General features: G+C 47.1%; 1 protein-coding gene across 1 annotated transcript in view; it reads left to right on the forward strand.

Moving 5' to 3' along the window:
* The first annotated feature begins 2,119 nt into the window (after window positions 1–2,119).
* slc8a1b (solute carrier family 8 member 1b) overlaps window positions 2,120–13,728 on the forward strand; it is a 108,204-nt gene continuing 96,595 nt past the window's right edge. The window contains 2 exon segments of the mRNA XM_076992058.1: window positions 2,120–2,551; window positions 4,092–5,956. Of these exon segments, the coding sequence (XP_076848173.1) occupies window positions 4,137–5,956 (1,820 nt within the window). The 5' untranslated portion in view covers window positions 2,120–2,551; window positions 4,092–4,136.

Consider the following 13,728-nt stretch of genomic DNA (forward strand, 5'->3'; position numbering starts at 1 on the left):
TCTCCTTCCTGATTGGCTAGCGGAGCTCTTGAATTCCGACACTTCCCTTTGCCGTAGCTCGCCTCCCTCACGCTACCTGGCCAACTCACCGATGCTGTTCCTGCCGTCTTTGTACGATGTCAGAAACGTCTTCGATCTGTTCCCTCAGCCACCACGTGGTTTTGGTGTTATAGTTGTCCGATTTTAGGGCATAAAAAGAAAATGTCTTCGTGGCCTTTTCCTTTTGCATTGCCTGACAGGACTAGTGTTTCCCGCTGTGATTTTCCAGCAGTGATTCCCCAGCTATACCAGGTCCCGTGAAACATGTTTCTCCAAGTATGGCTGTGAGGAAGGTTGGTGAACGTTTTTGAATTATCAGGAATTTCGGAATGATTAGTTCTTCTTTACCCAGCTATATGAACAAGCAGTTCTTCAGAACTCTGTTAACTCAAGTGTAATAAATCTCTGAGTCACTTCCTTTGTCTGAACATGCCATGAAGCACCATCTCTTCCAGAAGATTCTCTTCCTGTTCCTGTTCATGCCATGACCAAAACTCTGTTTCTGTAATTTCTCCTCCTCAACAGTGACCAGATACTGGACTCTGATCTGTGGCACTGGTTTTCTCTCTTATGCCCTCATGGTTCCTCTCTGGTGCTCTTCAGGTGGTTCTGGGTAATACGTTAAAGGCCTTTATTCACGTTTGGCTTTGTGTTTCTGCTCATCTTCCCCTGCAAAACATCTGACTCAGTGTACAAGTGGCTGAGACCTTCTATAAGATCTCAAAACAGGCCTTAAAAACCAGTTTCTCTGGCAGTTGGGATGCTATATTACAAGATACCGTGCACTGTTCAGATACATAAGGGAACTCGGGAGTACTGAATAGGACTTGGATATTGTAAGGGTCATCAGCTGTGCTTTAACTCTAGAAACATCAAGCTGGAACAATCAGAAGGAGAGTGCAAAGTTGTGATCAGTCCTTATTGTGATCTCACATACAAACACTAACAAACAATTGCACTCACACGTCGTGACATACACAAGCCAGCATGACTTCATACGCAGTGACACCACTCTACTATGTGGCAACAGTGGACTTTCACAGTATACCCAGCAACGGAGAAAAAGATCCAAGCTAAAAGACAAAGGCACTCTGAGGTCTTCTCCGCATGAAACATAAATCATTTGTCTTACTGAGACTCGTGGACAGGGCTGAGGTGGTGTTTCCAACACGGCCCTTATCATGTGGGTTCCCAGGGCAGCCATCACAACGGCTTCCGATGCTATTCACATGGCCAAAACAAACAAATAAATACATATCGTACATCAGTGAAATTATATGAAAGGTATAGAGAGGTGAACAATCGTGTTACTGGCTATGCTAAGCTAAAAACATCTGTGTAATTTTAATGCCATGCAGTGCAGTAAAGTATGAGTAGTGGTTATGGTTACACCTATTGATTCCAGTATCCCACAGTGTGTGTGTGTGTGTGTGTGTGTGTGTGTGTGTGTGTGTGTGTGTGTGTGTGTGTGTGTGTGTGTGTGTGTGTGTGTGTGTGTGTGTGTGTTTGCCAAGAAGCTTATGTTCATATGTGAAGATTTAGTTTCATGTATTGATTAAACCTTTTCTTCTGAGTACGTGTGAGAGAGAGAGTGAGTGAGAGATAGAGAGGAAGGCATATACAAACAAATAGATTTATATTTATTTATTTTCAGTTTATCCTTTATTCTTCGTATATATCCTTATTTTTTAGTATATCCTTTATTACTTGGAATTTTGGTACTTGGTACTTTAAGTACGAACAATGGGCATTATTACCGTAAGAGAGAAAACTGTGTCAAGATTTTGTTTTAGGGAAGTCTTTCGATAATAATTAGATTCTGAGTGCATTTTCACTACAAGAGCAAGGTCGACGGGGGGGGGGGGGGGGGGGTGGCACGCGGGAGGGTCCTGTCTGCTGGGGGCTCTGTTCTGGCACAGTGCCACGGCGCATTGTCTCACCTCGCGGGCTCTGTGCTAATCAAATCCTGGCAAGAGGGCTGCTCGAGAGGGAGACAGCTGCGCATGAGAGAGAGAGAGAGAGAGAGAGAGCGAGAGAGAAAGAGAGAGAGAGCGAGAGAGAAAGAGAGAGAGAGTGAGAGAGAAAGAGAGAGAGAGAGAGACTTCCCCCGATTCCCCTGTTGCAAGAGCAGCCCCGCGTTCCGTCTGCGCGCGAGTTCCACTGCGAGCGCGAGGCTCCCGGCTCGCTCACACATCCACACACACCAGTGAGGGAGGGAGACGGACGAGAAGAATGAGGAAGAACTGGCCCGCACGTTTCTCTTCTCCGAGTCGCAGATTTGCTGAAGAAGCATCGGCCATCTGATCGCTGCGGGTCGGTCTCGGAAAAGCGAGTGCATGGGAATCGAGGAGCGAGTTTAATGGTGGTGTGGGTCACTATCTCTCCGTCATCGCGTATATAAACCCAGACGCATGCGAGATTGGATACGGACGGGTTCCGACGCGCTCTCTATCAACACGTTTCCAGCCACCTTCCCTGACCTCTCCTGCCCAAGGGTCGCGGCTCAGCCCAGGTAAACCCACTATTGACGGAGTCCAGCGCGTTACTCCAGACGCGGTTCGGCGGGTTCGGTACGAGCGCGTTGCTGGTGGACGCTTCATTCTGTACGACCGATCGTTTCACTGGGTTTGCAATCTTACTCACAACGTAGATTCTGTACTCTGTTCATGCAAATGTTTTTAAGGTTCGGGTTAATGGACTATCAGGGAGTTGAACACGTTGCCGAACTGCGATCTGCACGGGACACTTTGCGTTAGAGGCGCGAGCGGTGTCACTGTCTCGCGCCCGTCCGGTGTGACTAACGACTGCGGTAAGAGTGGCTGGCTCGTCCGTCCGGCGTGAACGGGCAGTGGCGGCGGTACCGAGCCACCGGTGCCGGTTAGTCCGTCCATACCTCCGCCGCACGTGTGCGTCCGCTCCTCGCGTCTGCGTGCACGTGAAAGTTGTGCTGAACGTGTGTAGTGGAGGCGCGAGACGAGCCCACGCGCTCCTTAATCACCGCAGGAAAGACGCGCGTGCAGGAGGTGGAGGTGTCCAGCGGGTGCGTGGCTGCACTGGGCAATAAAAACGGGAGTTGGGGGGGCACCTTCGGCCGCCGCATTGTCTTGACTCCAGGGATATCACATCCAGTCAGGTTGAACATTAAAGTGATTTAAAGGAGAACGATGCACGGGCTGGGATGCGCACCCGCACTTGAATGTCATAACGAGATGCACAGTAACGCCGGTGTTCTCGGGAATGTTATCTTATTGGATAAAGTGCATTCTTAGTTTTTTTTCATTTATTTCGTAACTGTAGTGTACCGTGATAAAACATTAAGAGGTAATAAAAAAATTGCAGTGTGTACACAAGGTTTGCAGAGAGCCAGGACGTTTCGCACGGGGGTCCTTCATCAGCGCGGCATCTGTGTAACATCTGCGCAAAATGTTATTGAACCGTTATAAGTATGTTGTAGTCAATTTCACTTTAAATATGGGAATGGCGAGATTTGGTTTGTTACGAGACAAACGAGCCCATATAGGGAGATTAAAGTATCTTAGACTGTGTTATATTGGATGATATTCAAATGATAAATGGATCATGTTCAAATGGCTAGAGGTGGAAAGTGTTTGTGTGCGTGCTTGCGTGCATGTGCGTGCGTGCGTTTGGGTGTGCGCCCGCGCGCGCGCGTTTGTGTGTGTGTGTGTGTGTGTGTGTGTGTGTGTGTGTGTGTTCGCCTGTATGTATGTGCGCATTATTCCAAAGCAAACTACATATGGACTAGTGCCTGTAATATTGACACATAACATAGGCTTTGGAAGAATGCTGTTGACATCAATGACATACTCATTCATTCACAAATATCCCATCGCCAACATTTTTACAGCCTGTCCAGTTTGTAGGAGACCAAGTCACCATGTTAGCCTGGAAAAGCAATAAAGTAATAACATACTAATAGTCTCTATTAGAGTATCTCATCTCTAATAGTGCAACACTACAGGAATGCCTTGCTGAGAGATGTCCCACTATTGCTCTTTGTTCATGACCCTGCTCTTTCCTCTCTCGTTCCTCAGGTTTCTGAATCATCTGACAGTTCATCTGTCATCCGTCACCGAACGATGAGGCATTCAGAGATTCCTTCACTCCTCTCAGTGGGGCTTCACTGTCTGGTGGTTACAGCGATACTGCTGAGCAACGTCCATCAGGTAACGGCAGAGAACGTGCCAGACCACAGCCTGGACCATACCATCTCTGCCAACAAGTCGAAGAACTGTGGGGGTTCCAATGGATGCTCCTCGGGTGTTATTCTCCCAGTGTGGGAACCCCAGAACCCCTCGTTCGGGGACAAGGTGGCACGTGCCACGGTTTACTTTGTGGCACTGGTTTACATGTTCCTGGGAGTCTCAATCATCGCAGATCGTTTCATGGCGTCAATCGAGGTCATCACCTCCCAAGAGAAAGAGATCACTATCAAGAAGCCAAACGGGGAGACAACCACCACCACCGTACGTATCTGGAATGAAACGGTGTCCAATCTCACCCTCATGGCCCTGGGTTCCTCCGCCCCAGAAATTCTGCTGTCTGTCATTGAGGTGTGTGGGCACAACTTCAACGCCGGTGACCTCGGGCCCTCCACCATCGTGGGCAGTGCCGCCTTCAACATGTTTGTGATTATCGGCCTTTGCGTTTATGTGGTGCCCGATGGGGAACATCGCAAGGTCAAGCACCTGCGCGTCTTCTTCGTCACCGCTGCCTGGAGCATCTTCGCTTACCTGTGGCTCTACCTGATCCTGGCTGTCATCTCCCCTGGTGTCGTCCAGGTGTGGGAAGGTCTCCTCACCCTCTTCTTCTTCCCCATCTGCGTGGTCTTTGCCTGGATCGCAGATCGCCGTCTCCTCTTTTACAAGTATGTGTACAAGCGCTACCGGGCTGGGAAGCAGCGTGGTATGATCATCGAGACCGAGGGTGACCGCCCACTCCCGCCCAAGGTGGACATCGAGATGGACGGAAAGATGCTGAACTCCCATGCTGTGGACTTTCTGGACGGGACCCTGACGCTGGACCTGGATGAGAAGGACCTGGACGAGGAAGAAGCCAGGCGTGACATGGCAAAGATCTTGAAGGAGCTGAAACAGAAGCATCCGGACAAAGAGGTGGAACACTTGATCGAGCTGGCGAACTACCAGGTGCTCAGTCAGCAGCAGAAGAGTCGTGCCTTCTACCGGTGCCAGGCTACAAGGCTGATGACCGGTGCTGGGAACATCCTGAAGAAACACGCTGCAGACCAGGCACGAAAGGCAGTGAGCATGCATGAGGTACGCAGTGACGTGGGTGAAAATGACCCCATCTCCAAGATCTACTTTGACCCTGGTTCATACCAGTGCCTGGAAAACTGTGGTACCGTGGCAGTGAATGTGGTCAGGCGTGGTGGCGACCTCAACCAGATGGTGTCCGTGGAATTCCGCACCGAAGACGGCACAGCTAACGCCGGCTCGGACTACGAGTTCACGGAAGGCACTGTCGTGTTCAAGGCGGGCGAGGTGCAAAAGGAGATTCGTGTCGGGATCATCGATGACGACATCTTTGAGGAGGACGAGAACTTCCACATCCACCTCAGCAACGTCCGTGTCCTTCATGAAGGGGCGGAGCCCGAGACTGCGGAAGCCAATCACGTGGAAACAATCGCGACTCTCGGCTTGCCTTCCACTGCGACTGTCACTATCTTCGATGATGACCATGCTGGGATCTTCACGTTCGAAGAGCCCGTGATCCATGTCAGCGAGAGCGTGGGCGTGATGGAGGTGAAGGTGCTTCGGACATCAGGAGCTCGTGGTGTTGTCAGGGTGCCCTACAAGACCATCGAGGGGACAGCAAAGGGGAGCGGCGAGGACTTTGAAGACAGCCACGGAGTGCTGGAGTTCCAGAATGACGAAATCTTGTAAGTCACATCTTTGATTTAAAAACAGTTCCTTTGGTGCCTTTATTAACAGAGCGTTTATGAAGTGTTTAAAATTGGCAGATTTTAAAGATTCCCATTATAAATTATTCAAAAAGAACCCATTTTGCTCTGTCAGTTAAGGTACCGTGTGCATGAATGCTGTAACTTGTATTGCTGGTTCCTGCTTGATGGATGAATGACCTGCATGACGGAGTGTTTTGTGACATCATGGTGATGTCACAATGCCAGTGGAAGCATGAAGCCAAAACGAACGAGGAAGGAAAGGATGTCATCCAAAGTGCTGCGGTTCCTCTTTCTGATTTCCGTTTTCTTTCGTTATTTTGCGCGTCTGTCCATTGTTCATGACTTCCAGCTCTCTGTTTGTATGCTTTGGGCCTAAACGACTGGTATGTCCCCATCAGTTTATTATGTGTTAGTGGCATATGTCATTTTTCCGTCTCGACTTTGAGTGGCTGATGTTGGATGCATGTTGATGATGTCATATGTGCGGCAGAAATTCCTCCGCAGTTTTGGTGACCACATTTTAGTACTACATTGAACACAAGAAGAATGGCGGTTTTGCATTTGGAAGGTTGTGGCATAGTATTGATCGCATGGCCTACAATGCAGTATGGAGAATGGAGTATGGAGTAGGTTGACTTAAGGCTCGTTTTGGATGTGACGTATTTGCATCATTGATTTTTAACCTTGTCCTGTTAATACTGGCGCCAGATTACCTTCAGTACACTTAGTGTGGTCGGCGAACTCTCAGGAGTAGCAGTGTATGCTAGTTTGGTACTAGCATGCGGTATAGTATGTATCTCTATGTTTACATGTGTGTGTGAATGATTGTGTCAAGAGGTCGCGTGCCTCTGGATAAAACCTCAAAGCCATCTGACACATTCCTGGTGTAGCAGATTATACGGCTTATTTAAACAGCACATATATCTCTCTGCCTGCACAGCACAAGCAATCACACACACACACACACACACACATACACACACACACACACACACACACACACACACACACACACATACAGACATACATCTTTTCTATCCTTTCACTTTTCTCTTGCTGTCTTGCTCTTGGTCTGTCTGTCTGTACCACACCCCCCCCCCCAGCTAATCGGAGTGTGTAAGACAAGTGAAGTGATTGAGTAAACGTGGGCAGTGTGTTTTTAAACAGATTCAAAGCAGATGTGAAGGTCAGACTTCCCGGGGCCTGCTGGCCTACTGCATACTTTCCATCGCCCGGTGCTGTGAGCGCCGTTAAGTGGATTTTAATAACACTCCTTTAGCATAATGATGGAGAGACGGATGAATGGAGGGCTAGACGGATCGAGGGATGTAAGGGAGGAGTGCGCCGCCCTGGAGTAAGGAGCGAATAAGGCTCCGGGTGGAAAAAGGGGGCTCTGAGAAACTGCACACTCTAGAACTCTAGAACTCTTCCGGAATGTGACGTCTGGATTTCTCTTGAATTTCAAGCGGTATAATTAGAACATTATCTTGGCGTTCTGGGATCTGAATTTGGAGCGCGGTGGACCGACCCTCACACGGAGTGTGCCAACGTCAGTCCAGTCCTTTAACCGGACCTTTAACCGTGAGTCGTGGATATGGAAGCCGAAGATAGCGGCTCTGGTGTGTGGTCCCTTCCCTGATCGGAGCGAGGTTTACTTTAAAGGGCACATTTTCACTGCATCTCTGGTCTTCGGTCGGGGCAGAATGTTGCCTTTGGCTCCGCGGTACAGTAAGCATATACCTTACTGCACATAGTGTAGTACACATCCACCTTACTGCACATAGTGTAGTACACATCCACCTTACTGCACATAGTGTAGTACACATCCACCCTACTGCACATGGTGTAGTACACATCCACCCTACTGCACATGGTGTAGTACACATCCACCCTACTGCACATGGTGTAGTACACATCCACCTTACTGCACATAGTGTAGTACACATCCACCTTACTGCACATGGTGTAGTACACATCCACCCTACTGCACATGGTGTAGTACACATCCACCCTACTGCACATGGTGTAGTACACATCCACCTTACTGCACATAGTGTAGTACACATCCACCTTACTGCACATGGTGTAGTACACATCCACCTTACTGCACATAGTGTAGTACACATCCACCTTACTGCACATGGTGTATTACACATCCACCTTACTACACATAGTGTAGTACACATCCACTCTACTACACATAGTGTAGCACGCTATAAGTCAACAAGTATATAAGTTCAAATATCTTACAATTCAAGAGACATAGAATTAACATTTTTAAGGAATATAGGATATTTGTTTTTTATTTTAATTAAAACAGCAGCTCATTCGCCTGTACTATAATCCTGAAGATGTTTCGAGCCTCGGCTCCATCGGTACACGTTACATCACCTCTGCGTGGCCTGCGGGATGAAATTCTGTGTGTCTACAGATTAGTGAAGACACTAATCTCTGAACCTCGGCTGTGACAACCTGCTGTCTGCTTCTGCACTTGCTGAGCTTCTCCAAAGGTCATGAGGTCAGAGGTTCTCCATCAGATCTAGGACCAGGGCTACAGTTTCCACGCACGTATCGTTTTAAGAGCAGGGCTGATCCTGTATCGGCCTCTTGAGACTGGAGCGTTGTGCCGCTACGCCCTTGAACATCTCCCAGATGGAGGGCGGATTGCTCCGGAAAGAGGGAGAAAAAAAGGAAGAGGGACTGAGAAAATAGATGATCTACATTACGTCGCCGGCGGCAACCCCCACCCTAATTTCAGCATCTTGCTCAATTTGTCAGAGTGAAAGTGAGGGAAAGTTTCTTGGCTGCTCTCCGCGGGCGTATCCCGGGCAACGTCCGCGACGTCAGTATCCCGGGCAACGTCCGCGACGTCAGTATCCCGGGCGACGTCCGCGACGTCAGTATCCCGGGCGACGTCAGTATCCCGGGCGACATCCACGATGTCAGTATCCCGGGCGACGGCCACAACGTCAGTATCTCGGCCGACGTCTGTGCCGCCCACGCTAGTTACGCAGCCGGACGCTGACAGATACCAGCGCTGTCTGATGAGCCTGTGTGGATCTGGACGCCTCTTCGCTTATGAAGACCTGTTGATGGATGCTTGTCTGTGTGTGTGTGTGTGTGTGTGTGTGTGTGTGTGTTTGCTTGAGACTTTGTTCATTAGTTTAAGCATATGTCTTGATGGATAGGCGTGTGTTTGTGTGTGGGGGTGGGTGGATGTGTGTGGGTGGGAGTGGTGTGTGTAAGATATGAATGTAATGGTTATTTAAGACACGGTTTCACAGTTGCACAGACACACACACACATACACATACACACACATATTACACGGATAATAAGCTCAAATTATTGTGTTCTTGAAAATGTCAGACCAGTGGGTGGGAATTGGACGGTGTGAATCTGTTATGTCCTCTTAGATGTTTGTTGTGTGTTTGTGTGTGTGTGTGTGTGTGTGTGTGTGTGTGTGTGTGTGTGTTAGTGGAGAATGGAGAGAAAGAGAAGCTAATGTGTGTTATGTTTGAAAGAGTGTGTGCATATGTGTCTTTGCATTCAAGTGATTGTGTTGGACCTCTTCTGTGTGAAAGCAAATAAAGTATTTAAATCATGTATATTTGTGTGTGTGTGTGTGTGTGTGTGTGTGTGTGTGTGTGTGTGTGTGGGAGGGGGTGTTATGTAGAGTGTGTTATACTCTCTTTCTTTTGTGTGTGTGGTAGCCTTTGGCAAAGTCCCCAGAATGAACCCTGCAGTCTTCAGTGCAGTAATCTTAAGTGCCATCAGACCAGTGCAGTACTGCCAGTCAAGAAATACCAGTGCAGTCCTGCCAGTGCTGATATACCAGTACAGCAACAGTGCTGATATACCAGTACAGAACCAGTGCTGATATACCAGTACAGCACCAGTGCTGATATACCAGTACAACATCAGTGCTTTTAGGCAGCCGTCAGATGGTACTGTCCGTCAGATGGTACTGTCCATCAGATGGTACTGTCCGTAGATGGTACTGTCCATCAGATGGTACTGTCCGTCAGATGGTACTGTCCATCAGGAAACCATAAAGCAAACCATAATAGCAAAACAGAGAAAGTAGAACCATGATAAGCAGATGCAGCAAGATGTAGAAGCAAAGAATGAGATGAGAGAGAGAGGGGGAGAGAGATAGAGAGAGAGGGAGAGAGAGAGATAGATGTTTGGAGAAAAAAAAGACCACCGAGATGGAAGAAGTGAGAGAAAGACATGTGGAAAGACAAAACCAGATATATAAAGGGGACAGATAAATAGAGAGAGAGTGAGGGAGACAGAGAGAGAGAAAGAGAGAGAGAGAGACAGAGAGAGAGAGATGGGCTCAGGTTTGAAGTGCTAATCTATAGTCTCATTAGAGCTACTCCCTGGTGCAAAGCGACGTACGCACAGTCTCACCATGTTTCTATCACACATGCAGATGTGCCCACACACACACACACACACACACACACACACACAACTGTTAACCCTTTAGTGTGCAACAAGGCCTCATCACTGAGCATTTACCCACAGTTGAAGCAGCAAATATAGCCCAGAACTGGGGATGTGATTTTAGTCATTAATTCAGTTTGATGAATAGAATGAATATTTATAAAACAACAATACAAATTAATTATCTTTGAGAGCACACCACACAAGACACCCCCACCTTAACCACACCCAATATCCCCACCACACCAATACCTCACACACTCAAGCCAAACCCCCCATCACAGCCCATCCAGTTCAGTTCGTCTCACTTCAGTTCAATTTATTCCCTTTGGTTCAATTCACTTCAGTTCAGTTCACTTCAGCTCCTTTTAGCTCAATTTATTAGCTTACATTTTGCTACCGAACCGTGTGTGTGTCCTGCTGACACACACACTCACACAACCGCCCCCTTCACTGTACTGAAACCTCCTCTTTTGCATATTTTCACCTCATTTGAAGTCCTTTAAGTCATCCAGAGGCCTTACCTTTGAATCTGCTATCTGACTGAAATCACTGTTAGAAATACAAGTTTTGGGCATCAGTTGATCACTGACTGAACTTATTGCAATAATAAAGCAGGAATTAAATGTTCATCCACACAATACTGTGATGATGGATGGAGACAGGCACGACGACGGTTTTAGTGCTGACACGGTGATTTATTCTGAAGTCCGGCGCAATAGCGCAAGCACACAAACACATGTAGCTCACTCAAGCACGAACTTTAGACAAAGACGAGCACAAGACACTGCGCGAACGCACATTAAATAGGTGATTAACACAGACCCTCGTGATCTCGAGACAAGGCACAGGTGAGACTACGAACACGCTCACAGACAACCCACACCCACGGAAGTACATATATGGACACAACGACACGCAGACAACGTAACGGCACGCCCACAGGGAAGGGTCCGGAGCTGTCACCGTGACAATACACTTACTGTAATAATAATAATTAATTATTAATAATTATTAGAAATAATTACAATTCCACATTATATTTTTATAGTAATTATAATACTTCTAATAATAATAATAATACCAATACTGATTGTTGTGTTGCATTTAACTGATTAAATTACTGAGTATATGTATTATTATAGAATTATATTATAGAATTATATGTATTATTATAGAATAGGGGTTAAATGTGTTAAAGCTGCAGGACTCTGTTCTGTTCACACTACATTTACAGCATTTGGCAGACACTCGTACCCAAAGCGATTTAGAAGTAGATCAGATTGACAGTGTGTACAGACAAACTGCGTATGTGGGCCCAGCTGCTGTAGGTGAGCTCGGAGAACCACCAGGTCAGTGCTGCACCTTTATGTAAGGGTTGACATTTCTGCCGTTATTAGTCAGTATGACGATACATGTGCTGGGTGAAAACTGAACCCACAACCCTGGCAATGCTAGCACCATGGTCCACGAGCTCTAACAGGTGAGCTAAATGGGAGATTATTTTGAGATGTTTTATCAACATGTTTCTACACATGCAGTATGATGTAGACTGTGAGGCAGAAAGCAGCACGCAACACTTGTGTACGTGTGTGTGTGTGTGTGTGTGTGTGTGTGTGTGTGTGTGTGTGTGTGTGTGTGTGTGTAAGAGCGAGACACTGACACTCCAGACCTGCAGGTTACTCTGCACTGTGTGTGTGTGTGTGTGTGTGTGTGTGTGTGTGTGTGTGTGTGTGTGTGTGTGTGTGTGTGTGTGTGTGTGTGTGCGTGCGTTTGTGTGTGTGTGTATGTGTGTGTGCGCACGTGTGTGTGTGTGTGTGTGTGTGTGTGTGTAAGAGGAAGACACTGACACTCCAGACCCGCAGGTTACTCTGCACTGTGGTCTGTAAATTGTTTTCAGTGATTGTTGACAGATTTGATTTCAGCTCCTCACCCAGAGCTGGTACTAACAGGTGGAGCACACTGCTGCCAAAGTGTTCTCCACCTCCATCTGTGTAACCTGAGAACCTGTCCAGTGGTGTGTGTGTGTGTGTGTGTGTGTGTGTGTGTGTGTGTGTGTGTGTGTGTGTGTGTGTGTGTGTGTGTGTGTGTGTGTGTGTGTGTGCACTTCCCAGGGCTACATTTAAGTTCCCATTTTCGAACGTATGTACAAACACTCATTCTGAGACACAAGTTCTGACCCCACACATACACACATCCTCACACACAAACCATCACCCCAAATATACACCTATCCTCACACACGCCTTGATGCCACACAGACATTTTGAAATGTTTCTTTCCTTTTTACCATATGTGTCCTTTTTACCATATGTATCATGATAACACAAGTCGCAGGCCGCTGTCTCACTCATACCTGCTATTACTACCTGTCTCACTCTCATATCTGCTATAACTACCTGTCTCACTCTCATACCTGCCGTAGCTGGTCCCAGGACACACCTAATCCTCTACAATCAGAGGGAAAGAAAATAACTGACACTTATGATTAAATATGAGTGTGGTTACCATAAGGCCAGAATCTACAGTTGTGATCAAATTTATTCAACCCCCACTGAAATAAAGTGTTTTGGCCAGTTTGACATTGATTTTGATCATTTCAGTCATCTTATTTACAATTATATCAAAGAGGCACTTATAAATTAGACAAACATAACATAATATTTATGATGGAATAACCACAAATGTCTTTACAGTGCTCACATCATTATCAGTTTTATTCAACCCCCTAGTGACATTATTTTTTAGTACTTAGTACAACATCCTTTTCCAGTTATGACAGCTTTCAAGCGTGAAGCATAGCTTGACACAAGTGTCTTGCAGCGACCTATGGGTATCTTAGCCCATTCTTCATGGGCAAAAGCCTCCAGTTCAGTCACATTCTTAGGCTTGCGCACTGCAACTGCCTTCTTTAGGTCCCACCAGAGGTTCTCATTTGGATTTAAGTCTGGTGATTGCGATGGCCACTCTAGAATGTTCCAGCCTTTCATGTTCAACCATGCTCTAGTGGACTTGGATGTGTGCTTCGGATCATTGTCCTGTTGGAAGGTCCAACGTCTCCCAAGCCGCAGGTTTGTGACTGACTCCATCACATTTTCCTCCAAGATCTCCTGGTACTGAAGGGAATTCATGGTACCCTGCACACGTTGAAGCTTTCCTGTACCATTAGAAGCAAAACAGCCCCAAAGCATAATTGACCCCCCGCCATGCTTCACAGTAGGCAAGGTGTTCTTTTGTTCATAAGCCTGGTTCTTCCTTCTCCAAACATAGCGCTGGTCCATTGTCCCAAACAGTTC

Source organism: Brachyhypopomus gauderio, unplaced genomic scaffold (assembly GCF_052324685.1).
Source record: "Brachyhypopomus gauderio isolate BG-103 unplaced genomic scaffold, BGAUD_0.2 sc89, whole genome shotgun sequence".
Taxonomy (NCBI): Eukaryota; Metazoa; Chordata; class Actinopteri; order Gymnotiformes; family Hypopomidae; genus Brachyhypopomus; species Brachyhypopomus gauderio.